The 26,902-nt window shown below is 40.1% G+C and overlaps 1 protein-coding gene across 1 annotated transcript in view; it reads right to left on the bottom strand.

Annotated features, from left to right (window-relative positions):
* Positions 1-26,902, bottom strand: part of PIKFYVE (phosphoinositide kinase, FYVE-type zinc finger containing) — a 3,858,188-nt gene that overhangs the window by 27,597 nt on the left and 3,803,689 nt on the right. The window contains 1 exon segment of the mRNA XM_044075403.1: positions 22,700-22,774. Coding sequence (XP_043931338.1) covers positions 22,700-22,774 — 75 coding nt within the window.

The following is a 26,902-nucleotide window of genomic DNA, read 5'->3' as shown; positions in this document are numbered from 1 at the left end:
AGTAATGGAACACAGTTTTTTGCATGAAGGATGAGTTTTCCTCCTAACGGTGCAAGTACTTGGGCATGGCTGGGAAGGATAATTGGAAAGTCATTGTGAACTTTTTCCATAAGGGGGGTGGCTTACCACTCCCTGTTTTTGAGGTGGGAACACTCCATTGTTTAGATCTCTGCATACCCTGAGACTAGTCTTGGTGGTCTGTTTCCCCGGGTTTGGACTGAGAAGGCCTGGGAGGGACTGGAAAGGACCAGTTTTTTTGAAGGCCAATGCCTACTGAATCTAGGTGGCTGCACCTATAAGAAATCTTTGACAGTTTGCATAGATTTAGCTTTTTCTTCCATCTTTTTAAGAACTAGTTCTGCTTTTGTGCCAAACAAACAATCCTGATTTAATGGAGCATCTAGTAATTTTGCTTTGACATGGTCTGGCAAGACTTGTTCCTTCAGCCAAGCATGCCTTCTCAGTACAGACCCAGTGACAGCAGCCCTGCAAGATGCTTCTAAGGCATCAAACCCACACTGCAAACTATGTTTACTAACTTGGTTTGCAGAATGCATTAACTCTTGTAAATCTTTATTTTCTGCACAATCTGGAAGTAACACCATTTTTTGTTCAATTAGTTCCATAATATGTTGCTAGTACTTCAACATGTAAAAGTGGCAATTCAAAGCCCTGATAGCAAGAGTTGCAGAGGTATATACCTTCTTACCCCATCTGTCTAAAGCTCTAGAATCCCTGTCTGAAGGGGTAGAGTTTTTGGCTGTAGTAGCCTTACCGCCTTTAGGTCCCTGGAAAATGGTCTCTGAATCTGCAGTTGGATTCTTAAAGAGAAATTTGTAAGAGTCAGGTAGTCTGTAGTACCTGTCAGGTTTTCTAGAAGCTGGTGGGTAAAGTGTCAGGAGTAAGACTGGACTCCATGAAGACAACATCATCTACAATATCCAGGACAGGGGGTATAGCTAGAGGCCTGTGCTGAGGCAAATCTAAAAATTCCCTGAGTCTCTTTTTGGACTGAGGACAGTCCTGGCATTCCCAGCGGAAATGCTCTCTTAAGGTATGCAAGGTTTCACCAAAAGAAAAATCCTCTGGAGGGGAGGCAGAGGGAATGGATTCCTCTGCATCTGAATCCTCATAGGTAGATAAGGGTATGCCCTGGTAATCAGAAGGATCAGAGTTATTGGACTCCTGGTCTGTAGAATCAGAAGGAAATTCAATTCTTTGTCTTTTAGCAGGGGAAGGCTGGCTTCCCCTAATTAGAGTAATAAGGTCTTCAGCCATTCTAAGCATTTGTTTTTGTGGCATGGGAGCTTGAGCATGCACTTTGAACGCCGGTTTTCTAGGCGTAGTGCGAACTCTGGGCCTGAGATACTCGGTAGTTTTAGATAAAAATGAAGTCGTTGGTTTAATATGAATATCGGTAGGTCAGAATACACCCTCAGAAGCCGGTGCCTGCATAGCGGCTCCGGACCCATACAAGGTAGAGACATCCGCAGGTTCCATAGTCGAAGAAGCATCATGCGGCATACCAGACTCCGAATGGGTATCAGCAGAGGCCTGCAAATCTGTAGAAGCTGGCATCAGGGGCTGCAAAGGCACCCCACTGAGTACCGTTAGACTGACGACTAGCTTAATGGAACCATCGGCAATTTGTGACCTATGTGGTCTGTCTCTGTCTTTGCGCTTTTTCAGAAGATCGGTGGTCGGATGGCTTACTGAAGCCATTTTGGAATATGGAGAACAAGAGTGAAAGAATTTAGCTACAAAAATAGCTTGACGACAAATGGTTCAGGCATTAAACAAGGCACAAAACTGACAGCGAGGGACGTTGTGGTCTGGGCCTAAACAGATGATGCAGTAAGAATGAAAATCTCTGTGAGGTATTTGCTTTCCACAGACAAGACAATTGTTAACTTTTTCTGACATCGGTTGGAGCAAGAAAAAAGAATCCCCAATGGGATACTTAGCTTTAGAAGACTTCAGGTTTGAAACTCGTAAAATGAAAATTTCAGATAGCGGCCGACCGGCACTTGCGAACTGCTTCTGCTTTGAGCTCCTTTTTGGCAAGAAAGACTGATGTAATGGCGTCGGCTGCATGTTTTACACCCCTGATGACCTGACGTCATGGAAGAGGTGACAACATCCGATGTAGAAATCCCAAGACTCTGGTATTCAGGCCGACTGAGGGATACATGCAGGCAGATAACCCTAGTGTGATGACTGCAACAGTGAAACACAAAGAACATGTGCAGAATATGTTTAATGCGCACAACAGTACAGAGACAGGAACCACATTCATACTACAGACATGTACTAACAGAGAGGTGCAGAATATGTTTAATGTGTACAACAGTAAAGAGACAGCAGGCACATTCATATTACATTAAAGTACTAACAGAAAAGTGCAGATTATGTTTAATGTGCACAAAAGTAGAGAAACTGTATACACATTCACACTACAGGGCAGATATTAACAGAGAAGGCAGAATATGTTTAATGCGTACAACAGTAGAAAGACAGCAGGCACATTCATACTACAGACATGTACCAAACAAAAAGTGTAGAATATGTTTAATGTACAGACACAGCAAGCAAAGTCATACTACAGACTCATACTAACAGAGAAGTCCAGAATATGTTTAACGTGTACAACAGTACAGAGACAGTAGGCACATTCATACCACAGACACGTAGTAACAAAGAAGTGCAGAATATGTTTAATGTGCACAACAGTACAGAGACAGTAGGCACATTCATACTGCAGATACATACTAAAAGAAGTGCATATTACGTTTAATGAGCACAGCAGTACAGAGACAGAAGGGACAGTCATACTACAGAGAGGTACTAACAGAGAAGTGCATATAATGTTTAATGCTTACAAACAGTAGAATAGGAGTGTACCTATGAGAAGCACAGCAGCCTTACCCTGTTCAGAACTTAAGGAAGTATATGGTTTTGTTTTTGTGTGTGTGTGTGTGTGTGTGTGTGTGTGTGTGTGTGTGTGTGTGTGTGTGTGAGAGAGAGAGGGTGAGCAACTCCGTGTGCGTGTGTGTGCGTGTGCATACTAGTGTGCTCATGTGTGCGAGAGTGCATGGAGGTTGACAGCTGGTGGATGTTATTGTGGCTGTTACAAATTCACAGTCATGAAAAACTCCACTTAGTGGGACACTGCTCTAATGGGCCTGTAAGACTACAATATCCCTAAACACTGAAGTACAATAGTTTGGCCTACTTTTTTGCTGTACACATTGTTTCACTGCATCCTGATCCAAGTGCAGACAGCCATATATTCTATCTATGTTTGCAAAGAAACCATTAAGTGATCTAATACTTGTCAATGCAGTAAAAGTTTTTCTGTTGTTTTGATATTTCAACACCTTGAGTTTAAGCTCAGTGGTGAATCTCTTTCTTTTCTAATGACATCTCAAATATATGGGTAAAGGGATGGATAATAATATGCAGGTCACAAAGCTATATTGAGCTGCATCAAATCCTGCTCATGATAAGCCTCCAAACTCTCAGTCCACAAAGTGATCATCACCACTGACTCTCTCACATATCTTCTCAATCAGTTTGTATATAGTTAAGAGTCTAAGACAATAATGTGCATCATGTCAGTAGCAGCAGTTGTAATACAGATTGTTTATATGTTCAAAATGCCTACATTTTGAGAAGTAATGAAACTTTGTTCAGTGATGCACAAGTTGTATAATCTGAATGCCAATAAAGTTTACTTTGACTTTGATTTTGTTGCAATAAACCAGATTACATGTTCTTAGCTTCTCAGTGGACTCTACCCAAACTAAAGCTTCTCAGCAGAGAAGCAATATCAGACTGATTACTATTCAGACCTTAGCTCTTTTTTTTTTTTTTTTTTTAAACAAGTAGCTGTCTCCAAACTTTGTCCAAGACACAAGTCAAACACTATGTACACAGTTTCATCTTATGCACTGCTATTTTCACTTACATGAAGGCATATGAACCAACAGCATCTTGAACACCATGACCAAGTACAGTTGTGGGTAACATACACTTACCATAAAAGATGATCATCAAAAAGAGGTCAATGTGACACCGAATCACAACAAATGTGATTACTTCCCACTAACTTTGTTTCAACCTGACCAACATTTTTAACAGTCCCTTGTGGCCTTGTGAAGTGCAAATGACCCAGCACCAGCATTCCATGGATTCTTGAATGGTGCACAAGATCTACATATATCAGAAGCATCACTAGCGGAACATATCTTGCTTTTGTGCCTTTTTAAGGTCACCACAAAGGCTGGTATGATAAATGTACACATTACAATAACAAAACATCATTATAAGCTGGAACAATGACGTGCAAACATGGCAAAAACATTACAATAAAACAATCCTTGCCTCGGTGGGGAGAATTTGAAGATGTATTGTTATGGTAAGTATAACTTATCCAAAAATGTACTTTCTTATTTGGGAAGGATCACTGTAACAAGTAAATTATAACATTTGGACAGGATCCCAAACAGTGTTAGAGAGGTGGAAACCAGAATGAAAATGTTTCTGTATAGAACTGCCTTGTAACAGGTATAGGGTACACACATGTATATTAATAAAGCACCCCCTGTGTGCCAAAGAAAATTGTCTTTAGATGCCAAAACATAGATTTAAAGATGCCTTTGTAAGGCTCACATAAGCAACTATTAGGAAAATTAATACATTGTTCAAAGAACTCACAATTATGTTAGTATCATAGTTTCTTAGCAAAGAAGCACAAGATGCTATATAATGTTTGTCTTTTCGGCTTTTCCCGGTTAGGGTCACCACATCAGAACTCCGGTCCGCTAATGATTGGCAGGTGATTTTTATGGTGCCAAGTTGCCAGCCCGACGCTGAACCTTCAGCGAAGGCACGCCTATTCACGCATGTCTTTCGGAGGCCACTCAACCGCAGGGAGGACATGCAGACTCCACACATAAGGCACTCCAGCTGAGAATCAAACAGAAGAACCTCTTGCTGTGAGGCAACAACGCTACCGCTATACCACCGCGGCTTTATGCTATACAATGGAAACATGAAACACAAATATTAACCAAAGAAAGTTACATTTTATAAAGCAACGTGTAAATTCCATAAGATAATATAATATAGCAAATGAGTAATGGTGCACAAAATGTCATGGTTCGCAACAAACTACATCAAGGACAGAAGATGATGAAAACTTCAGAATACTAATTCGTATTAGTATAAAGAGCAAATGAAGTGCATGCAAAATGCATCTTCAAAGGTGCTTTGAAGTTGCAACAACCATGATGAAGCAGCTGGCTTTATATTTAAATGAACTTGCCTAACAATGGGAACAATTTTTACTGATGTCAAGATACTCAGATTTCTTTGAAAACATTAGCTCCCTTAATCTTAACACAAGTTGTTTGTATAAACTATCCCAATCAATGTTACTCTTTCCCTAGTAAATTAAATCAAATAGTAGCAGTACAACAATAGCGTGACTAGGAATTGCAATGTCATTCACAGATGGAAAGAAAATGCCTTCCAAATCACTGCTCTTATGTTACAAGAGCAATGGGTTTACATTATCTTTCCATAACTTTGAACATTTCTGTTAAATAAACATCAGGCAAGAAGGTACATGCCATACAAAATCATCTTCTTTCGGCTTTTTCCCGGTTAGGGGTCGCCACAGCGGATCACCTGTCCGCTCATGATTGGCAGTGGAGTTTTACAGTGTTGAGTTGCCAGCCCGGTGCCTAACCTTCCACAGAAGGCACACACACACACACTCACACCTAGGGCCAATTTACAGTGTCCAATCCACCTACGGCATGTCTTTGGGATGTGGGAGGAAACCGGAGGAAACCCACGCGGCCACAGGGAGGACATGCAGACTCCACACAGAAGGCACCCCAGCCGAGGATCGAACCACGCAACTTCTTGCTGTGAGACGACAACGCTAACCGCTGCACCACTGTGGCCGCCCTTTATTTTGTATGTTATAAATACAAACAATTCAATACTGCTAGGTATAGTTTGCTCACAAGCAAATAGTCAGCACAACTGTAGTGGAACCAAGTTTGGTAGATAGTTCCATATGAAATTAAATGAGGATAGTAGGAGTATGTTTAGAGTGGCTACTGAGGAAAAAAGTTAAGAGGGCAGGTAGTTTAAAATTCTAGAACTCAAAAAAAAAAGAAGAAGATACATAGTTGAACATGCTTCATCTTAGCAAAACCAAATCTACTCGAGCTACACGCTCTAGGGATATAAACCTCAACACAACAATGAATAGAACATGCTGGAGGGATAGATTCCCTTCGCAGATACTTCCCTTACTATGGAACATGGTCCCGATCTACATAAGACAGAGCCCCTCACTATCACTCTTCAAGAGGAATCTTGATGAGTGGATGGGTAACAGAATGTCCACACCGGGGATCACACCAACAGCACTACTAGATAGGGGCCAAGGGTACTAGCTGCTAGTACAAGGGTCTAGGGAACTACTAAAAGGGTGGTGAATACCGCACAACCTGGCTGGGCTAATATATGCCTTCGGGCAGATAGCCCAGTACCAACCCTATGAACCTACATCATTACGCAGAGAGCCATTCTAATGGCCAAAATGTTAAGACTAATTGGAGCCAGCAGATGTTTCAATACAGATGTAGCATTTGCCATGAGAAACAAACTCTGTATAGTATCTCTCTCTCTCTCTCTCTCTATATATATATATATATATATATATATATATATATATATATATATACATACATATATATATATACATATATACACATATATATATATATATATATATATACACACACACACACACACATACACACATATATATAAATATAGATAGATATTACATACACTTTTTTTTTTTTTTACTCCCCTGCATCCAACCACTCCTGACTCCTGCACAGAACCAGGTTGCTTCCGGAGGCTTCCAAAGCTTACCAATTATTGAATTCCACAAATATTCATTTTCCTGGTACCTAAAACATGACTCCTCCCCAGGTTCCCCTCGGCCCAACTCCTCTGCAGGTCAGCTTCAATGGTACTTTTTAATCAGATGCGGAAAGCAGCTGATCCACAGGGAAGGAGTGAGCCTAAAGCCTGGCAGCCATCAACATCTGCAGCAGCCAGTCAATTTACTCTAGCTGTAGAGATGGCTAGTGCAGGGCTCTTGCACAGTTACAAAATCAGATGGTTAACTAACGAAGTGAAAAATCCCAAATAATTAGCTTTACTTTTGCCCATTTAAACTTCATCAACTCCCTTGGTTGCACTGAAAAAATACACTCAGACTGTAGCACAGAAAACAAAATTATTATATGGGTGCTTGTCAAAGCAGGCTTCATGATTTTAACAATTACGTTGTACTTCTACAGACCTGATAACCCAGCTGCAGCTCCTGAGTCCAACTAATCATCCAAACCACTTAACATATCTCATATCTCCAGATGTACTGAAAAATGCATTCAAATTGTCAATACATAAGAAAGACGTTTTGAGGGATGACTGACAAAAAGCAAATCTTCATGACTTCAGTAAATCTGCTGTAGGTACCCTAATTCTTTTACCACAGATGGTGTGCCCTCACATTCTTTCTAGTTAAACTGATATGTACATCTGAAATTGTTAGCTATAATTGAGGTTTCTGTGATGCCTTTAATGCTACTGTAGATTCCCCCGATTCTGAACATTTTGATAAATGTCAACTGACTATGCCAGACCTTCTGGCACCTCTAGGTTTTGATTTATCTTTTTTTTCTTCTGCCCCAGGACTTTTCTTAATGATTCTTCTGCCTTCATCCAACTGGCCCATTTGATCTAACTGAGATCTCTACAGCACATTTGTTCCTGCCCAGGAACCCCAATCAGCCCTACAATTCCATGGTGACAGTCAGGTGATATGAAGTAAGCCAGCCTGTTATCACTTGGGGCAGCCTACCATCTTTCTGTTAGCAGCAAAAGGTAGGGGTTAGGCCTTACTTGATGTTAGTAATGTCCATCCTAGCCCATAACTAATGCTTACTTCTGCATATCAATTTCCCCCTCATAGCAAAAAGTAAAATGGTAGTGTAAGCTTGGAAATACACTTTTTGAAAACCTAGAGAGTCTGCTAAGTGCCACTTATGGGGTGAGCACAGCCACCTCTCTTACCCCAGGAAACATGAGGCAGCAGAAGCTGCTCACTCCCATTCTTCCCTGCCAGCTCCTACATGCATTCAAACAGTGAAACAAACTCAGGTTGTTGCAGCCTGAGGGCTTTCTCTCTCTAGGTCACGGAGTTGGCTGTTGGTTCTGTGTAACTTGATGGGATTCCAGATTCTACTAACCCTGTTAAGGCTTTCTGGTGTCTTTACTCCTACATACAAATGCTTTCCCAACCAGCATTCTCCTAAAAAAGTACACTGATTAAAATGTGCAAGTTCACAGATGCATTAAGTAAAACTGTATCGCTTCTCCTTCGTCAATTAACAACGGAGTCCAGAAATTCAGTCCACAACTCATAATGTGCACTAGTGACAACCAATTTATTCTGCTTCTAACACATCCTCAGACAGCATATTCACACTTACCACAAACTCTGGAATGCTCCAAATACTCAAAAGCTTACATGAATATTAGAGAAATCTTCAATAAATTCCCAGTGCTTGAATCGAGTCTTCACTGCAGGCCTCAGATTTTAGCCTTTAGAGAGACCTGACTCGAACACTGCATTACCACCCCTGTCATAAAACCAAGGTTATACATTTTACAAGCTAGACAGAGCTCGTAACGGATCAAGTGGTGCTGATTCTCTAAGCATTCTCTGAAAAACCCATTCAATTGACAAGCTCCACACACCATGACTATATAATTTGTGATGTAATAATCAAACACCTATCTGTAGCATACCTGTGCATTCCTTCAGATCATCCTCTGGAAACATGTAATGGTATTCCTTAGCCACACACTACCTTCCACAAAGAGTTATTTTTTCTGGGTAACCTAAAGGTGGTCTAAAACACAACCAGAACTCTTTCACTCATATCAGTGTCTTTTTGTTTTGCCCAGTGAAGGCCACCTCCCTTCCTACATGCAAAAAATCCTCTTATAAACAATTAATGGTCATGTATCTACAGTTACAATCTGGAGATATAGCAAAATTGAAAAGGTATCACTTCTTCACATTTTAATTCCCAATCTTTTCAGTGATGTCCTTAATGCAACTAACTTAAGGTTCTGAACTCATCCTCTGGGACATAACTGCCACTCAGAAAATACTGCAGGGTCTGCTGGCTGAATGGGAGGCATCAGCAGCTTTCTGATATGCAGTGCACCTTACAAGATGGAACACACTGCTGTTCTTGGAGGTTTTACATGTCTTACAGGTTTAAGAAGCTTTTAAGAGAAGGACTTGATGCAGTCTAAGGACAGAATGGTATGCAAGATGAGAGAGAAGATGCCTGGACCTTGAAGAATGACCCAAGTTGACTTTAAATAAATGAAAGAGCACAACATACAAGCAGCTAAATCCTTGTTTCTGTGCTCACACAAAAAACTCATCTACTTCTGAGGACATGGTGTTCATGGAGCAGTCCCAGGCCTGTTTCACTCTGGATATGCAGAACACAAAGCTGCTGGCCATTCACGTTGTCAGGTTGAAGGATTTTAGATAGGGATGAAGTACTCTGCATTTCTATCGACAAATGAGGTCTTGACAGAGAGCACTAAAGAAATTTAAAATCTTACCTTGTGTATCTTTAGTACTAAACGTAAATTCTAAATTAATGAAATGTGAGGGAGAGGGCAAGCATAAGTTTCCTCAGTCAAGGTAAGGAAAAAGAATCAGAAGTTACATGCTTACCACAATGACAGATTTGCATTATCGTTGTTTATCCAACTGTACTGCAAGGCCAGCTCTCAGTAGTCCCAGCACTGCTAAAAATGTCCCAGGATTCAGGGCTCTCCCCCTTACCATACTCCACTATACCTCTCAACCTTATTCTAGCTCTCACTAAAATAGTTAAAAGCATTCCTCCTTAATGGAATCACACATTATCATAGTCTGTTAGAAACAAAGGAGATAGAAAAATGTGAACTTTTCCTTAATTCTTTGGTATGATCTAGAAAAAAGTGCAACTGTCTATGGACATACAGGCAAAACAGCAAGCAATCTCCTTTATTAGTATGATTGGGAGAGAACACCAAAAGGTTAACAAGTTTGGTTAATATTCATCTCAGTAGCCACTTCAGGTATGATTATACATAAAACTACCTTGTCTTTATAAAGAAAAAGACAAGGTGAGGAGGCACAAAGTTTGTAGCTCTTTAAGCCGTCTTCCAGATGCCACAGTTATAAGAAAAATGGTTTGCTCAGAGAAGAACTTCAAATTTGTCTTGGCCTTTGGCAGAAAGGCAGGTAGAGAAGGCTTCTCTGAAACAAAATTAAGTTCACACAGCAGAATAGCTTCTCTAAGTGGGGGTTTGAGCAAAAAGGACCCTCGAAGACTGATCTTGCAAACCTTAAGTGAGGCCAGAGAAAAGTTTTGAGAACCTAAGTAGAAACTGGATGCAGCTGATGTGCACATTGACACAGAGGTTCGGGCTAGTATCAAAAATATGACTGAGGTAGTTAATGAACAGTGGAAAAAAGGGAATTATCTTTCCCAATATCTAGACCAAGAAATGTATCCATTTGCCATTGTACATTCTCTTAGTGTTGGGTCTCTGGGTAGAAACCCTTTACTCACCTACCTAGCAAGCCACATATGGACTGTCATGCTCTCAGTGTGACTGCCAGATGTCTGCATTTCCATCCTTATTCTGAAGGGTCTCAGTCAGACAGGTTTTCTTCAGAACATGAGGCCACAGCAGGGGAACCACACTTATTGATGAAAGAACAGGGATACATGACTGACCCTTGCTTTGTTTGTCTGTGCCTTCTGTAAAAAACTGGGGGATATGGGAAATGGAGGATGGCATAAATAAGACCAGGAGAATGACCCTAAAATACAGTATCCCCGAACTGCTGACCTTTGAAGGAATCAGTGAAAACAAGTCACTGCATTTGGCATTGATCAGAGAAGCAAACAAGTCACACAAACTTTTCCATCAGTGGAAGAGGGCTCTCACCACTGACCAGCAGAAGGAACACTCATTTGGCACCAGCAGATATCTGCAGAGTTCTGTCTGCTAGGGAGCTGACTTTTCCAGGTATAAGGGCTGCAACCAGAAAATGTTTCAAAGGCATAGTCCATTCCCACAGTCTCAAGGTAGCTTGACAAACAGAGTAGGGACTACCACCACTACAGTCCCAGTGTGTAGCAATTATACGTTAAGAAAGGGGAATTCTGCCACTGTAGCATTGCAAGGATTACCCTCAATTCTAGGATGTGTGTGGGTAGGCTGGCCTCTGTAAACGCATACCTTGGGCAACTTGCCTTTGAAAATGCCTCCCCATACTCACGTTGAGGGGACAACAGTGACTGTCACTAGGTGTACAGGAAGAAAGGACTGCCCAAGGAGAAGTTATGAACAAGCTACTATGGTAGATATCACCAACATGACTTGGAAATTCTGATGGAACTGGATATCAGATATGAGCTTTGGTTCCATCGGGTCCACTGGAGGACCTGTATGTGACACCTCGCATGTAGGAAGATGAAGACTGTGACTGCCATAAACTACAGGTGTCCTGAGGCTAAAAGAACTATGGAAGGCCAATGAATTATCCATCCACCCATGAATGTATCTATTTATGAAGAATTTAATGTTTTCATCTAAGCATTAACAGGAGAAACAATCAGGACAATAACACTCAGTAACTGAAACAGTTTTATGAGCTAAAATATAGTATTAAAATAAACAATTAGGGACTGATATGGTTTATAATATACAAAGACTTAAGCAATAAGAATTCTAATCTTTGATATGGCTTGAAGGCGAAGAGGAATTCTTTCCACAATGAGATTGACCAAGCAGGTGCATGCATCCAGCCAGGCTGGGTGCAGCTGTGACTTCAAGAAATTTACTGTAAAAAGAAAGAAATTTACTGTAATTGCCAAGAACGGACAAAGATGCAACAGAGTCTCCCATGCAATAATCAGCTTATCTGGAGACAGATAACCGGACAAGTGAAGATCTTCAACCCATGCAGCCTCTGCTACACTGCAAATGAGGCCACAAACTTTGTAAACACACTGAGATCTGATAAGAGTCTGAAAGGCACAGCCCAAAACTGATAGTGATTAGCTCTTATCAGAAATTGAAGGAACCTCACAACTCTGGTGAGCAGGTATGCATCTTGGGGATCCAAAGTGTGCACCCAATTTCCACTGCATAGACAAGGGAGAACTGACCTCATCATAAATATCTGGAGCATTTGTTAAGAAAAGTAAGAATGTAGGCTATGTAATTCTACTACTGGCCTAATGTCCTTGACCTTCTTTCAGCATCAAAAAGGACATGGAGTAAAATCCAGACCCTCTCAGGTACAGTAGGACGTCTCTTTTTTTGAAGAAAGCTCACAGCCTGTAAGGCAGCCATCCTTTTCTGGTGGGGTGGGACATCAGGAATAGGAATGCAGAACAGCTATTAAATAACATAAAAGAGAATGAGACAGCCTCTGGATATTACGTCCGAGTTCCAGCTGTCACAGTTGACATCCATCCACACTGGCAGATGGAGGGACAACTCTCTTCTTACAGCCTCTAGAATTGGAGCAGTCAGGCAAGACCTCAGAATGTCTGAAAACACACTCACACCCACAATACCCACACTGAGGGCCATGAAACACCTGGTTATTCACAGAATTCTTGCCACTAATTTGTTCTCAGCCTTGGAAGTTATGACCATGATTACCATGACGTCTCTGACACTGTTGATCTTGGTATTGCTGACCATGCCCGAACCATTTATGACACTCTCTCTCTTGTATACTGGAAAAAAGGCAATACTGAGCTGTGAATCTGATACCAACAGCCCGAAGAGTTTTATCCTTTTATTTTCCTTCATTTCATCCTTAATTTCTGCCTTGAAAGTGTCAAAGTCATTAAAAATATGGAAAGACTCCTTGAAATTCTGCTGTAGAACCAGGCATGATAGCGTATCATTACTTATAAACTTCTGAAAGTTGATCTTTGCCTGGTATACAAGACATCCCTGGACCCTGTTTCGATGAACTTTTTGCACATCCCCAAAACAAACAGCATCAGAACTACTAGATTAAAAAACTGCATTTTGCTTGCAACATAAATAGGATATGGTAAAGAGACAGATCTGTTTCTCAGAGTATTCCCATTCTCTGGAACAGGCTTCCCATCCATGTGAAGTGGAGTTCCTCCCTATCTCTATTTAAATGCAATTTGGACCAATGGATGGGTAATCAAGAATTCACCCCGGTATGGCTCCTATGTTTCTAATGAACAGAGGAAATCAGTAAGTTACCCCCTATATAAATCAAATTTGTGGGTCACATCTGGGTTGCATGGCTAAGGCTTATAAGGGACCTACAGGTCATTAGCCTACTACATACCTATGAACTTATCACATTGATGCCTGCCCCTCTAGATGCAACAATCAATACTGCAAGGAAGTTGGACAGTGGGGACAGACATACCAAATCAGTGACAGCCTGAGCCACAGACTTACTCCTTAGCTCAATATTGGCCACCTTCAATCAGTGAGACATCTCATCGTGAATTAACTAATGGTGTCTAATAGTTAGATACACTTAAAGTGAAGGTAGAAGGACAAGCAGACACTCATTTTAAAGTAATCTAAGTCCCTGGACTCCTTAACTGGGGAATGAACCATAGGGCTGTGAGGGTTAAAAGTGTTTTGGTAGGCTGCCACAGCTACGATGGATTTAAAAGTTGGGTTGTTTGTCCAACATTCCAAGTCTTTAGAAGGTGGTAGAAGTGTTCTTTCATCTCTTTCCATGTTTCTAAAGCAATGAGAGATGCAATTTCATCGACTGTGGGGATCACCCAAGAAGGTTACCAGAGGGACCAGAAGGCATCCTGCAATACCTTTCCTGAGAGGTGCTGGGATGCAAATGGGTCAACCTCTCCCAAACTGTTTTCTGAGAACATACCCAAATTTGGATTAACTGGAGTAACTAAGGAGTTAGCCTCCCCCACAATGTTACTGTCTGGCTCAGGAGACTATCAGGAGAATGCAAGTGTCCTCTTATGCTTTCATTTGATGTTTTCTCAGTGAGCAAAAAGAGGAAGAAGGCTGTCAATACTAGCTTGAACCTACAGTGGTAATCATGCAGGTGGTCCTCCAGACCTCTACCCTTCTTACAAGATATTCTCATGGGCACACACACAGAAAGATAGGATGTCTGGGAGATGCTGCCCTAGAAAGAAATCCCTGGTGATGTCTTTGCAATACTGTTACAGCATCAACACTGAGTTCAGTAATGACACCTGTTTAGACCCTAAAATCCCCAACCCCTAAAGCATAATGCGGACCCACAATGTGGCCAGCACAGAGCCAATGCCAAGTCTTAACACACAGGATCCTTGAAGCCCATGTCAATACCAGTTTTCCTAGGGTCTAAAGACCAGGAACTCAGATCCTGACACTCACACACATGGGACAAGTACTGACACAGGTATCCACAGCTCCTGACTCCAAACTCATTATCAGAGGTGAATACCACCAAAGGAAACATTGATCCAGAAAGAACCATTCTAGTTGGTTTAGAAACCTGAGGGAAGCTGGATGGCTTCAAACTTTAGTCAACAACAGGAGAGGGCTTGATTAAGAGGCAGGAAGAGAAGTCAGAATGGCACAGTCATTTTCCAGGCCTGAATGAGAATGGGATGGGAGAAGACCCAAATTCATCTGGGTCTGAAACATGGTCCTATCTTATACTCTGCATCAATGGCAGACCTGAAGAAACAGACCTGGCAGCAGGGGACCTAAAATGGAAAACCCAGGTTTTTCCACCATCGTAAGGGTAGAGACATGTGCTCTGTAAACAAAGGCTGACCTGGGGCAGGGAGCAGGACACTTTTCAACTATCTTTACTGCTAATTTAGCCAGAAGAGAATCATGGAAGACTCCCTGCCCTTTCTCTAAGGATATCTGAAAGAAGGAACAGAACTTTTTGAAACAAAGACTTTTTCTTTTCAATCCTGATTTTTCAGAAATATTTTATGACATTCCTATGTATTTTAAACTCTGAATGGGTGAAATGGACCAAAGAGTCCACCCACTAGGGGGGAGAAGAACTTTAAGAATTCACTTGTTGCACCTGTACAGAGGGGTCCTTTTATGAAAATGCCCTGCAAATTCAACAGCCGTCCTTAACAAGAACAGGAGCCAAACACACTATGCACTCAACATACTTATTTTAGAGTGGGGGGCACATTTTGTGCCCAAAAGAAACTCAGCTGGAGAAACTGACTTTCTCCATATCCAAAATTAAATAGAAAAAAAAAACAGCCTCCACATAAGAAGAAATGTTAACAGTTAATGCTAGCACTAACAGCAACAGGAGAACACTAGGACTACCACTAATGGGGAAAATACAAAATGGAGTAAAGTAACCTGAATAAGATGAAGGCAGAAAAAAATCACATCAGTTCAGCAGAACAAAATGCTCAGGAACCATTAATAGAAAAGTCAACAAAATGATTTAAGAACACTGCGGACGTAGAATCAAGAGAACTGCCAACCACTGTCAGAAAAGGCTCTCTATTGAAAGGTTAGGACTCAGATTATAGAATCCCAGATCACAGGTAAAAAAAAAAAAACAAAAAAAAAAACAAAATTGCAGGAGGGCGTCAAATACTGAACATCACTCTTCTCCTTTAAACTTCTTTTTTTTCTTTGCTGGGGGGCAAATCCCCCTTCACCTCCTACACCAACTTTGAGACAGCTATACCTCAGAGAGAAAATGGAATATTCTGAGAAATGACAATTTTGACTTTGCATATGTAAGTCTGTTTTTTTTTCTTCTTTCTGTCTTCATATTTTGGGACTCAGCAATGCAAATCCCAACATTTCAAATAATTACCACCAGAAAACAGGAAACTTGAGGTTGTATATAATCTTGTCCAATGACAGATAAGAGCTGGAGTATGGCAGTTAGGCACAATGGATAATGTGTACGGGGGGAGTATATGAAATTTAAGTTAGTTTTACTGGTGCTAAAAGCCTTGCAATAGACAAGGATGAAACAGTCCAAGTCGGACTCCAGCTTCCCCATGATGTAGATTAAGGACTTGTGTGTTTGATCATAGAGATGTAGATTTTGAAAGTGTCCTAGAACAATACATTACAAAGGCGGCAACTCTACAAATCCCTCTTAACTTTAGACATATTGCTTATCCTACCCCCCTATCCAAAAATCTTGGAAAAGTGCATCCATGTTCAGCTAATCAAACACCTTCTTGATAACAATCTCTTCACTCCTACCCAACATGGCTTTAGGACCCAACAAGCACTTCTACTGCATTACTGTCATTTACCCAAATAACAGCTGAAGCCCACGACAATAACCTCCTCGTCTCTAGTCTATTCCTCAATCTTTCAAATGCCGTTGATACTGTCTCTCATTCTAAACTTCTAACTAAACACTCGGACCTACATCTCTCTACCTCCTCCATCAACTGGCTCTCTAGCTATCTCTCTGGCAGGCAGCCATCTGTCAGCTGGCAAACTTTCCTCTCTCCATTCCTCCATGTTAATACTGAAGTTCCCCAAGAATCAGTTCTGGGCCCCCTGCTATTTAATATATTCACCAATAAACTTCACCCTGCTACTAACCTCTCTACACTTCTACAGTATGCTGATGGCTCCACCCTCATTACTTCTGCCCACAACATCCCTGACCTACTAGCTCTCACACAAAAAACCTTTTCTTCTGTTGAAACCTGGCTCTTGATAACCAACTCATATTAAATCCAAAAACAAAAAACAACTCCCTCCCTTCCTCCCTAAAACACCTGCTCAAAGCCTCTTTCAATAACACCATTACTAAACCTGAACCCCATACTAAACTACTTGGAGTTATCACTGACTGGCTAAAATTTGATATTCATATTCAACAAAGTATAAAAAAGACCCACCAGAAACTTGGACTTCTCTTTCGTAATCAAAATTTTCTGTCACCCTCCTTCAAACACTCCCTTGCTCAGGCCCTACTCCTACCCTGCCTTCTTTACTCTGCCCCTGTCCTTACTCATGTTCAAACATCTCATCACTAAACTAGAGCAAACTTAAAACTGACAGATTTGCCGCCAACCTTCCTAACAAATCTCACCACTGTCTTGCCCCCAAGTCACTCCAATGGCCAGAATTCTCCAAACAGCTACTTATACCCCAGCTACATATTGCACACTCTATCCTATATGAACCCTCATCCTGTCCCAACATCTCCAGATTAGTCTCCTTCTATAACCCCCTTCGTCACCTCCGTACTGCCAGTAAATACCTCCTTCAGTTATACAAACCCAACAAAAACTTTGGTAAGACCCTTTACAAATACTCTGTAGCCCATGCTTGGAACTCAGTCCTTCTCAACACAAGACGCATTCAGCATAAATACCTGTTTAAGAAAGAACATAAACCTTTTCTCCTGAAGACTTGATCATGCCCTTGTCAGCCTCCCACTTGAACTAGTCTCTTCTCTTCTCATCTTATCTGCTTTTCCCTATCAGCTCTTCTTCCTCCTTGTATTTGCTCTAGCAAACTGTATTCATACTGTACTCTTTTGTGTAATACTGTCTAAACCATTTAATTGTTATTTGGCCTATGCTATAGACTGCTCTCAAACTTTGGAAATTGTATTTAACTGTTATTTTACCTATGCATTCTACTGCTGTGCACAAATTTTTTACTTTTACTATATTTCTGTGACCCTACTTTAATAGTTTGTAAATATCATAATCACTTGTATTATTTCTGGAGCTTTTCTGCTTGCGTCTCCACTGAAAATGGGCCTCTGACTCAGCTGGACTGACCTGGTTAAAAAATGTCAATAAATAAATAAAACAGTCCCCTGAAACACTAAGCTGTTATGCATGTGTTAGTTCCCAAGTGGTTATTGAGTGGGTCTGACTGAATTTTGCAAGCCTGAGAGGTAAACTGCCACTCTACATAGGTTGTGTTGAGCTACCCATTGTCATACTGACACTGCTCGTCTGGCACAGCAGATGTGATTCTGTACACCCTGGTTTCTGGCTTAACACAATGTTGTTATACTGTCAGTGCCAATCTGAAGGAAGCCTGTACAAAAGTTTGCCTGGAAAGATTACAGCTCTGGACATTGGTCTCACATCCTTTTAAGTTGATGTGAAGATTCTTCTCCTAGACAGGCAATAAATTATGCAAAGATAGCATCTAGAAATGTGCTCCAAAAGTGTAGCTTGAGGAGTACTTTGTGATGTAAGGAAAAGAAAATACGCAGCAACAACATAAAAATGATGAAAAAGCTGGTGCTGAATATTATACAAATCTGTACTACTATACCTACATCAAATATTGCCATAACACTTCTTGATTTTAGCTTATCAAGCAGGTTAACAACTTTGAAAATCAAGTTAGATTCTGAAACATTCAAAGCCATAGTGTTGTTTCTTCCTTTCAGTGAGACAGTTCAGGTCATTCTTTTATAACATGTATTACTTAATGATACTGTAGCGTTGTCGCCTCACAGCAAGAGGTTCTCCTGTTTGACTCTCGGCTGGATCGCCTTGTGTGTGGAGTCTGCATGTCCTCCCTATGGTCGAGTGATATCTAAAGACACGCAGGTAGGTGCGTGAATGGGTGTGCCTTCTTTGAAGGCTGGACGTCGGGCTGGCAACTCGGCACCATAAAAATCCATTGCCAATCATTAGAGGACCAGAGTTCCACCATGGCGACCCCTAACCGGGAAAAGCCGAAAGACTTTTTTATTACTTAATGATACTAATTTCATGTAATTTATATAAATAACAATATATTCACGTACAACAGATTCAACAGAATATAGGTACTGTGGGGTTTTAAGGAAACAGAGTACGCTTTCTTTATAAACCAAACCAATGGCTACTGCAGTTGTAATGTAAAAGGAAACGTTTTACTTGACGGGTGTGTGATGCCCCTGCACTGGCCTAGTAATCAAGGAGCCTCAATCCTCACCACTGGCAACAGTGTGGGATGTACATACTGGGAGGATGACAAGTGCACACACAGTAAAGTGCAATTTCCCTTAACAGCACATCAAGATCACAGTCAGTCTGGGGCTAGTTTCTCCCTCTTTCTCCCGAATAAGACTTCCTACTGGCACAGCTATAGGGTTGAGATCTCAGCTTAGTGGCCAAGCCAAAACCTCCAGCACCCTTCTCTGTCCAACCAGTGCTTTGTGTCCCTGCCCAAGTAGCTGACACACACACACTTTGAGATTTAATTTATATACACACACACGGGAAAGGCTGGCAGAGGTTTACTAGCTATTCCCCATTCTGCCAAGTTTATAAGGTAGTTCCACCTGCCACCAGCCACTACTAAACTACTTTAAGGCCCTTACCAAAGGGTGTCCAATCTTACTATTAATCAAAATGGTAGTCTGACCTACAGTAAGGCTATTTAGGAGTGGCCTGTACAATATCACAAAATACATATGCAAGTACTCTAAGAGCTTACATGTGTCTCACAAATATCAGTCACAAAGACAGGTTTAAATATATTTAATAATAATAAATAATAAAAGAGCAAGACAATACTCGGTAAATCAACACAGTAACTTCAGAGTTCAAAATCACAGGAAATATTTAAAACAGCAATGCAGGACAGTCTCAAATAAATACAGAAAACATCTAAACTACTCTTTACTATATTCCTATCTGAATCTAAAAAGAGTTACTATGTCCTAGATACTTACTTACAGCAAAGCAAGTGCAGATGTGGTGAGAGTGTATGTTCTTGCTAGGTCAAAGACAAAAGACAAAATGCCAGTCTCTCTCTTAGAGAGGTCTTAAATTAATATCAAATATGACTGCTGGGTTAGCTTAGATGACATCACTTTTTGTCATCTGATTTCCGTTCCCAGGCTAAACCCCCTCCCCATTGTAGCATTTGACATCTTCTTGTGAAAAATACATCTCTCTCAGATGTTTGCAGATCTTGGAAGCCGTTAAACAATAAAACACTTTTATATTTTAAACCCAGTAATTACTTCTCTTTCAAGAGACTAGAAAAACTTCTAGCTCTAGACATTGTTTCTGCTTCTGCACTGAAACTGAGAGATAAAATCTCTTGTTTATGGCCCAGCTATAAAGTTACTTAACCTTAACTATTCTTAAGTTTTGCAAGATAATATTCTGTGTTCCAGAGGGTACACTGTGGACACATCTCTGAAGCTCAGTACCGTATAAACCCTGTTCAATGCTCACTTTTGTATCAGCAGTTTAACATACACACAACATGCAGTTCTAATACATATAATTATTTACAAAATTCCAGACAGCTGAGCTGGCAGATTTCCTTCTGTCACACTTCTATATAAATCATATCAATACTCACAAATGACATAGAAGTATTTACAAACTTCCAGATAGCTGGGCTGGCAGTGTGACAGAGTGTTTTGTTTATGCCCGCAAGAAGGCATAAGCCAGAGCATTAGGAGTAAATAAAATGAGGTGACAACCCAGCAGCCATAACTTGTTTTTAATTTTTTGGACTAAACAGTTACGTGTGTGTGTTGTTATTAAGATTCAATTTTTGGCTTGGCATTTTTTTTTTTTACAAACACACTAACATTTGCTCTCTCAGATGTATCTACAGAGTCATATTCACATTTCAGATAATGCACATCAGTTTTATCAGCTGTGAATGTTAACTTTTCTTTTGTATCTTCTCTGGGAGTGCCTGCAGCTGATTACTACTACTGACCTCTGACAAAGCACTACCCGTGACAGATAACTAGAAGCCCTAAAACTTAAATTTGCAGAAATGAAGATCCTTCCTCCTCTACTAGACTTATCCACTATTGCTTCCTGGGTATTTTACAGCCAGCTGTGCTTATATTCTTTTGATATGGTTTAGGACTAGTGCAACAATAAAAGGATCCATTTTTAACTACTGAACAGATTTATACAAACAGTGTATAATCTGTTTTCTCAGGAGCTGAAGAATGTTGTAAATTCTCACTGACATGATCCTTAAAAGTTCTTCAGACAGAAGAAACAGTCCATATTCACTTTTAAACTTATCACTTTAGAACAACAGTTTTTGGGAAATAAAAGTTTTTGGCATGGTAGATCAACCATGACACTAACTAGTTTTAGCGAAAGTGGTACCCTTGGAGAAAGAGGTAGAAGACATGGCATATCATCATGTTTTGAATCTGTTCCCAAGGGTGAATCTAAAATGCACAAAATTCCTGCTGTTTCTCAAAAGAAAGGGAAGTGGAAAAAAAAACTTATCTTTTCCTTTATAGAGTACTAAAAGTACAGCTGAAAGTGTAGCTAACACTGGTTCCACAGGAATGTACACAAGACACATAAACCAAGATAAGGCACCTGCATGAAGGACAAGGTCTCTAACCCTAGGCATCTACTGGACAACAATGAAGCATTCTGTAACAAAATGATTACTGTCATAGCCCTGAATCTGTAGAGGGATGTAATTTGTGGTGTCAAAGCTAATGAGACCATCAACGATTGAGTAAAAGATTAGCTTACAGGAAGTCAAACACTGCATGCCAGATTACTTGACAGTACTAGAGAGGAAGGCTGTCTCAGTTTCACCTATAAGGCACTGTTGATACTGCCTGGAAAAGTATGTCTCCTTCACCTCAAGTATGACTGCTCACAATATGAAGAAGGTACTTGCACTACTGCTGGCTGTTTTAATATTGGATGAACCAAAATATGTAAACATTTTCAAACATTTTCCAGATTTACTTCTGAATCTCTGAAATGGGAACCATCCAAAGTGTGTCTTAAGTACAATTCAATGAAGACTTGACATTTTTAGACTATTTTTTTTACCTAATGCCCCTTTAATTGAAGTACTTCCTGTTTCTCTGTGCGGGGGTTAGCATAACAGTTAAGGTGTTTACCTCACAGACACAAGTTACAGAGCTTGATTCCACCTCTGAGGGAAACTGACTATGCTTAAAATGGCTCACAAAGGCAGTTAGCATAGTACTTGCCTAAGAACATGATACAATTACATATGTTTCTTCTCTTGGTTTCTTAAGAGGCATGTTGATGGGATGAAAGGCCCCGTATTCAGTACAATATCTACAACTTCTTAGGGAGACCAGAAACCTAAACCTGTGTGTGTGTGTGTGTGTGTGTGTGTGTGTGTGTGTGTGTGTGTGTGTGTGTGTGTGTGTGTGTGTGCGCGCTTGTGCACATGCGCACACAACTGGCCTAGTTGATGGTGATGCTCCAAAACAATGCAATTAGAGCATGTGAAAACACTACAACAGGGATGGACTTGCACACATTGTACACTCATCAAGCAGAAACCTTCAACTCTTGTCATCAATGACTGAATAAAAGATTAGCTTACAGAAGTTATTATTACTCCCCAATAGGGGATAATGAGGAAATGTTTATGTCCACAGGGTTAAGACATAACTATATGGTCAAGGACATTAAGAGATTAAAAAAATACAAACAATGGGTAAGTTACAAAAAATGGGTATTCAAATTACTGCAAATAAAAGGGAGAAATAAAACTAATTTTATAAACTTACCCTGACCGCCCAAGATTCCAGATGATTTCACAACCATTTCAAGTTTTTTGTCCCATGTAAATGTGCGAATATAGTCTGCAAGAAGAAAAAAAAGGAAAAGTCAAAACTGATTTAGGAGAACAGGCAGATTAATTTTACTCTAGAGTTTGTCAACTACAGTGTAAAATAGTAAAAGAACCTTTACAGGTATGATTGTATCTTCTTTGCTTTCACTCCTCCCCCTACCTGGTTTTGGATTTTTTTTTTTTATTTCAACAACTAATTAGGTGGGAATTATTCACAAAGACTTTTTTCAATCAAGACTAGGGTCAAAGGCAGTACAAGACAGAGGTGTCAACAAGCACTCTTCTTATATTATAAGCAAACAGCAGTACATCAGTTAAAAAAAAAAGTAAAATGAAAGTTAAACACAACATAGCTACAAGTGTTCTTAGACATTCATGGATTCTCTGACTGCACTCTTTTTTTATCATCATTATTAAATTATGTTGTTGGCTCACAGCAAGAGGTTCTCCTGTTCAATTCTTGGCTGGAGTGCCTTCTGTGTGGAGTCTGCATGTCCTGCCCGCGGTTGAGTGGCCTCCGAAAGACATGCGTGAGTGGGCGTGCCTTCGCTGAAGGTTGAGTGTCGGGCATGACAACTTGGCACCATAAAAATCGACTGCCAATCATTAGCGGACCAGAGTTCCGCTGTGGTGACCCCTAACTGGAAAAAGCCGAAAAATCAAACATTTAATTACCTCTTATGACATAGACAAACATGGATTAACAGGAAAAAACAAACCATATTTCCTTTTACATACATTATCTTTCTTCCTTTATAACTATCAGTCCAGTATTACATAGTTTTCTCAATTCCTGCCTTGCCACAACTCTCACTTCTCCTGAACATTATTCTGCATGTATTTCCATTTATTTAAACACTACACAGACACAAGTGTTCTTAGACATCCATGGATTTTCCTGATTCAGTGGGACAGGGAGGAAAATGTCAGTTGCCATATGAAGATATTTTGGAGCCTTTCACAGGAAACCAGTATAAACATTCACTTGAAGTTGGATAGCAAGGGAAGGAATAGGAAAGTGTGGCAACTCTAATGCAGTTAATGTTGAGGAATGATAGGCCACTGAGTTTCCTTATGGCACAGCAATGAATGACACAGCATGAAACTGAAGAGAATGTACCACAGGAAGGTGCTACAGAACTTACTATAGAAGCCCAGCAGGAAATGGTGAACAAAAAATGTCCCCTCAGTTTAGAAGAAAGTGAGCTTAGAGAAGAGTTGCTTGATTTAATACGATCAATGAAAGAAATAGACTGCAGAAGGTCAATAAAACCCAAAATGTTAGAAGTTTGATAAAACAAATGAACACAGTAATTAAGACTGTCCATAGAGATTCATTTGATATAACAGAAGTAAACGAGATATATTACTCTGCAGCTAAATTAATAACAGATAAAATTCTACCACAAGAACACAGGGTAGTAAGGAAAGAAAGGGGAGAAACTCAATACCATCAAGGAAGTATCAAACAGAGAAAACTATAAAGCAATTAAAACAATAAGTGTCACTGTTAGAAGAGTATAGAAAATGGAACAAATTAACAAAAATACTCAAAGACAGACGTGACAAAAGAAATGAGCAATATTATAATGGATCAGGATTTATCGTGCATTATTGCAAATAATAAACTAAAAGTATCAGCATAGGCAGAAAAACTTAGAAGATACACAGATAAATATGAAGGAAAATACAAAATAAGCAATTCATTGATGGCTCTATAAAGTAATATAGAGAACTGGGAAACAAAGTAAAAGGAATTGAAAGACCACTCAAAAAAGAAGGAATACATGCATTTTGGAGAAGTATTTATGAAGATCCTGTGGAACATAACAAAGATGGTAAATGTATAGAAGAAGCAAAAGAAATTATAAGAAGTTCAAAAATACAAGATATGAAATGGGATGAAGTAACAGCCGGAGAGATTATTGAAACAAAGTCAAGAAACGCCTCTAATTGGAAAACTCCAGGCCCAGATGCAGTACCTAACTTCTGATTAAAGGGATTAACATCTTTGCACGAAGATTTAGCCATGAGTAAGAACTATTTATATGTGTACCCCGGACAGACACCAACCTGGCTAACAGGAAAAACAATGCTCTTAAGAGTGAACTTGCAAGCTACCGTAAAAATTATAGACCAATAACGTGCCTTCCAACGACGTATAAACTATACACTGGAATTGATGCCGACAGAGTTTATAGTCATTTAGAAGAAAATTCAATTGTGGCAATAGAACAAAAGGGTAATAAAGTCATATGGAACAAAAGATCAGTTGTTGCTAAATAAAGTCATAAAGGAGAACTGAAAAAAGGGGAAGAATCTAAGTATGGCATGGACTGACTACAAAAAAAAACATTTGACAGTAACCCACATTCATGGATAAAAGAGTTATTAAAAATGCATACCCTGCACTGATAAATTACATTACAGTGACCATGAAACAGTGGCAGACCACTTTGCAATTAAGCCATGATAAAGGACAAATTATTATTACAGGGACAACAATTTAAAAGGGGGATATTCCAGGGTGACTCTCTGTCACCGCTGCTATTCTGTCTTGTCATTAACCCATTAAACTGTCTACTTAAATTAGGTCATAGTTATAATTTGAATCCCAGAAAGCAACAAAGTGTAAAGACTTCTCATCTTCTCTTTGTCGATTACTTAAAACTGTATAGCTCATCAGATGAGGAATTGAAAGCACAACTACAAATAGTCAAAACTTTTTCAGATGATATAAGAATGTCATTTGGTCTTGATAAATGTGCAAAAGCAACATTTAAATCGGGAAAGCTGCAGCACCAAGAACACACCAGTTTGGGACAATAATTGATATAAAAACTTGAGCAAGGAGGAGTGCATAAATATTTGGCAACTGATGAAGGCTCAACAATAAAACATGAACAAATGTGAATAAAACTTAGTAAGGAATATTTTAGAATACTTAAAATAATCTTCAAAACAGCGTTGACATCTAGGAACAAAAATTTAAGCTACAAACCACTTTGCTCTTCCTGCTCTAACTTACAGTTTTGGAGTGATTGACTGGCCCCAAAAGGTGCTGGACAGATTAGAGGGGGAAAACAAGAAGGATGCTTCATACGCAAATGATTTATAAAACTCAGTCCATACCAAGATTATATTTTTTCCGTACTGAAGGAGGTATAGGCATCCTTGAAAATGATTACATGCACAGATCTGCAGTCATGGCAGTGAACACATACCTGCTGACCTCACAAGACCCAAACATAGTGAAAGTTTTGAAACATGAGGAGAATAAATCCTTGCTTAGTCTAGCAGAAGCATAACGGTGTCAAGCAGGAGTGGAAATTAAACCAGAGGTAGACAAAAATCAGGCAGCAACTGAATGTGCCAAAAAAGAAAATAAAGAACAGAAGGTAAAGGATCGGATGAGAAGGCAAGAAATGTGGAAAATGCATAGATATAGTTGCAAGTATAGAAGACTCCTTGAAGAACCTCATGGTGATCAGGATTGAATGCAGGAATTGTTAAGTAGAGGTGAATTCAAACCAAAAGATGATAGGTTAATATTGGTGGCCCAAGACAGTGGGCTACATACACGTTAGTTTACAAAGTCCACTGAATATGTGGGAGAAACAGATGTAGGTTTTGAAACAGAAATGTTAACAGTTGCACATCTCGTTGCTGGTTGTGACATACTAATGGCAGAAGGACTGTTTACTGAAAATAGTAACATGGCAAGACTGTTGTACTGGGGATTGTGCAAACATTATAATAGTGAAGTAGCTGAAAAACACTGGAAACATACGGTTGCCACCTGTCCTGTCGTCAGTGGGACATTCACAGGTTGAGCTTTCTCATCCCGTTTCCCATATTCACAGCTAGTGGGACTTTAAAAGCCCCGTTTTCCACTTTTTTCTCTCTTGAACTGCCATTGCAGTGGAAAAGCTGAAAATACTTCCATTTTTTCCACAGCAATGCAGCTACGTCACCAACCTGGACCTGCAGTTAGAGGGATTCCCTGCCAGGTCCAGGTGGTGTAATTCAAGCAGCAACTGGCTGCAGGGATTGGAGGGGGCAGGGATTCACCTCGAAGAGCCCAATAAAGGTCGCAGCTGTAGAGCAGTTTTGTCTTAGTGCTCTACAGCTGCGAAGG

Source organism: Protopterus annectens, chromosome 6.part1 (genome assembly GCF_019279795.1).
Source record: "Protopterus annectens isolate FY-2018-M chromosome 6.part1, PAN1.0, whole genome shotgun sequence".
Taxonomy (NCBI): Eukaryota; Metazoa; Chordata; order Ceratodontiformes; family Protopteridae; genus Protopterus; species Protopterus annectens.
This window is presented reverse-complemented; position numbering and strand designations above follow the sequence as displayed.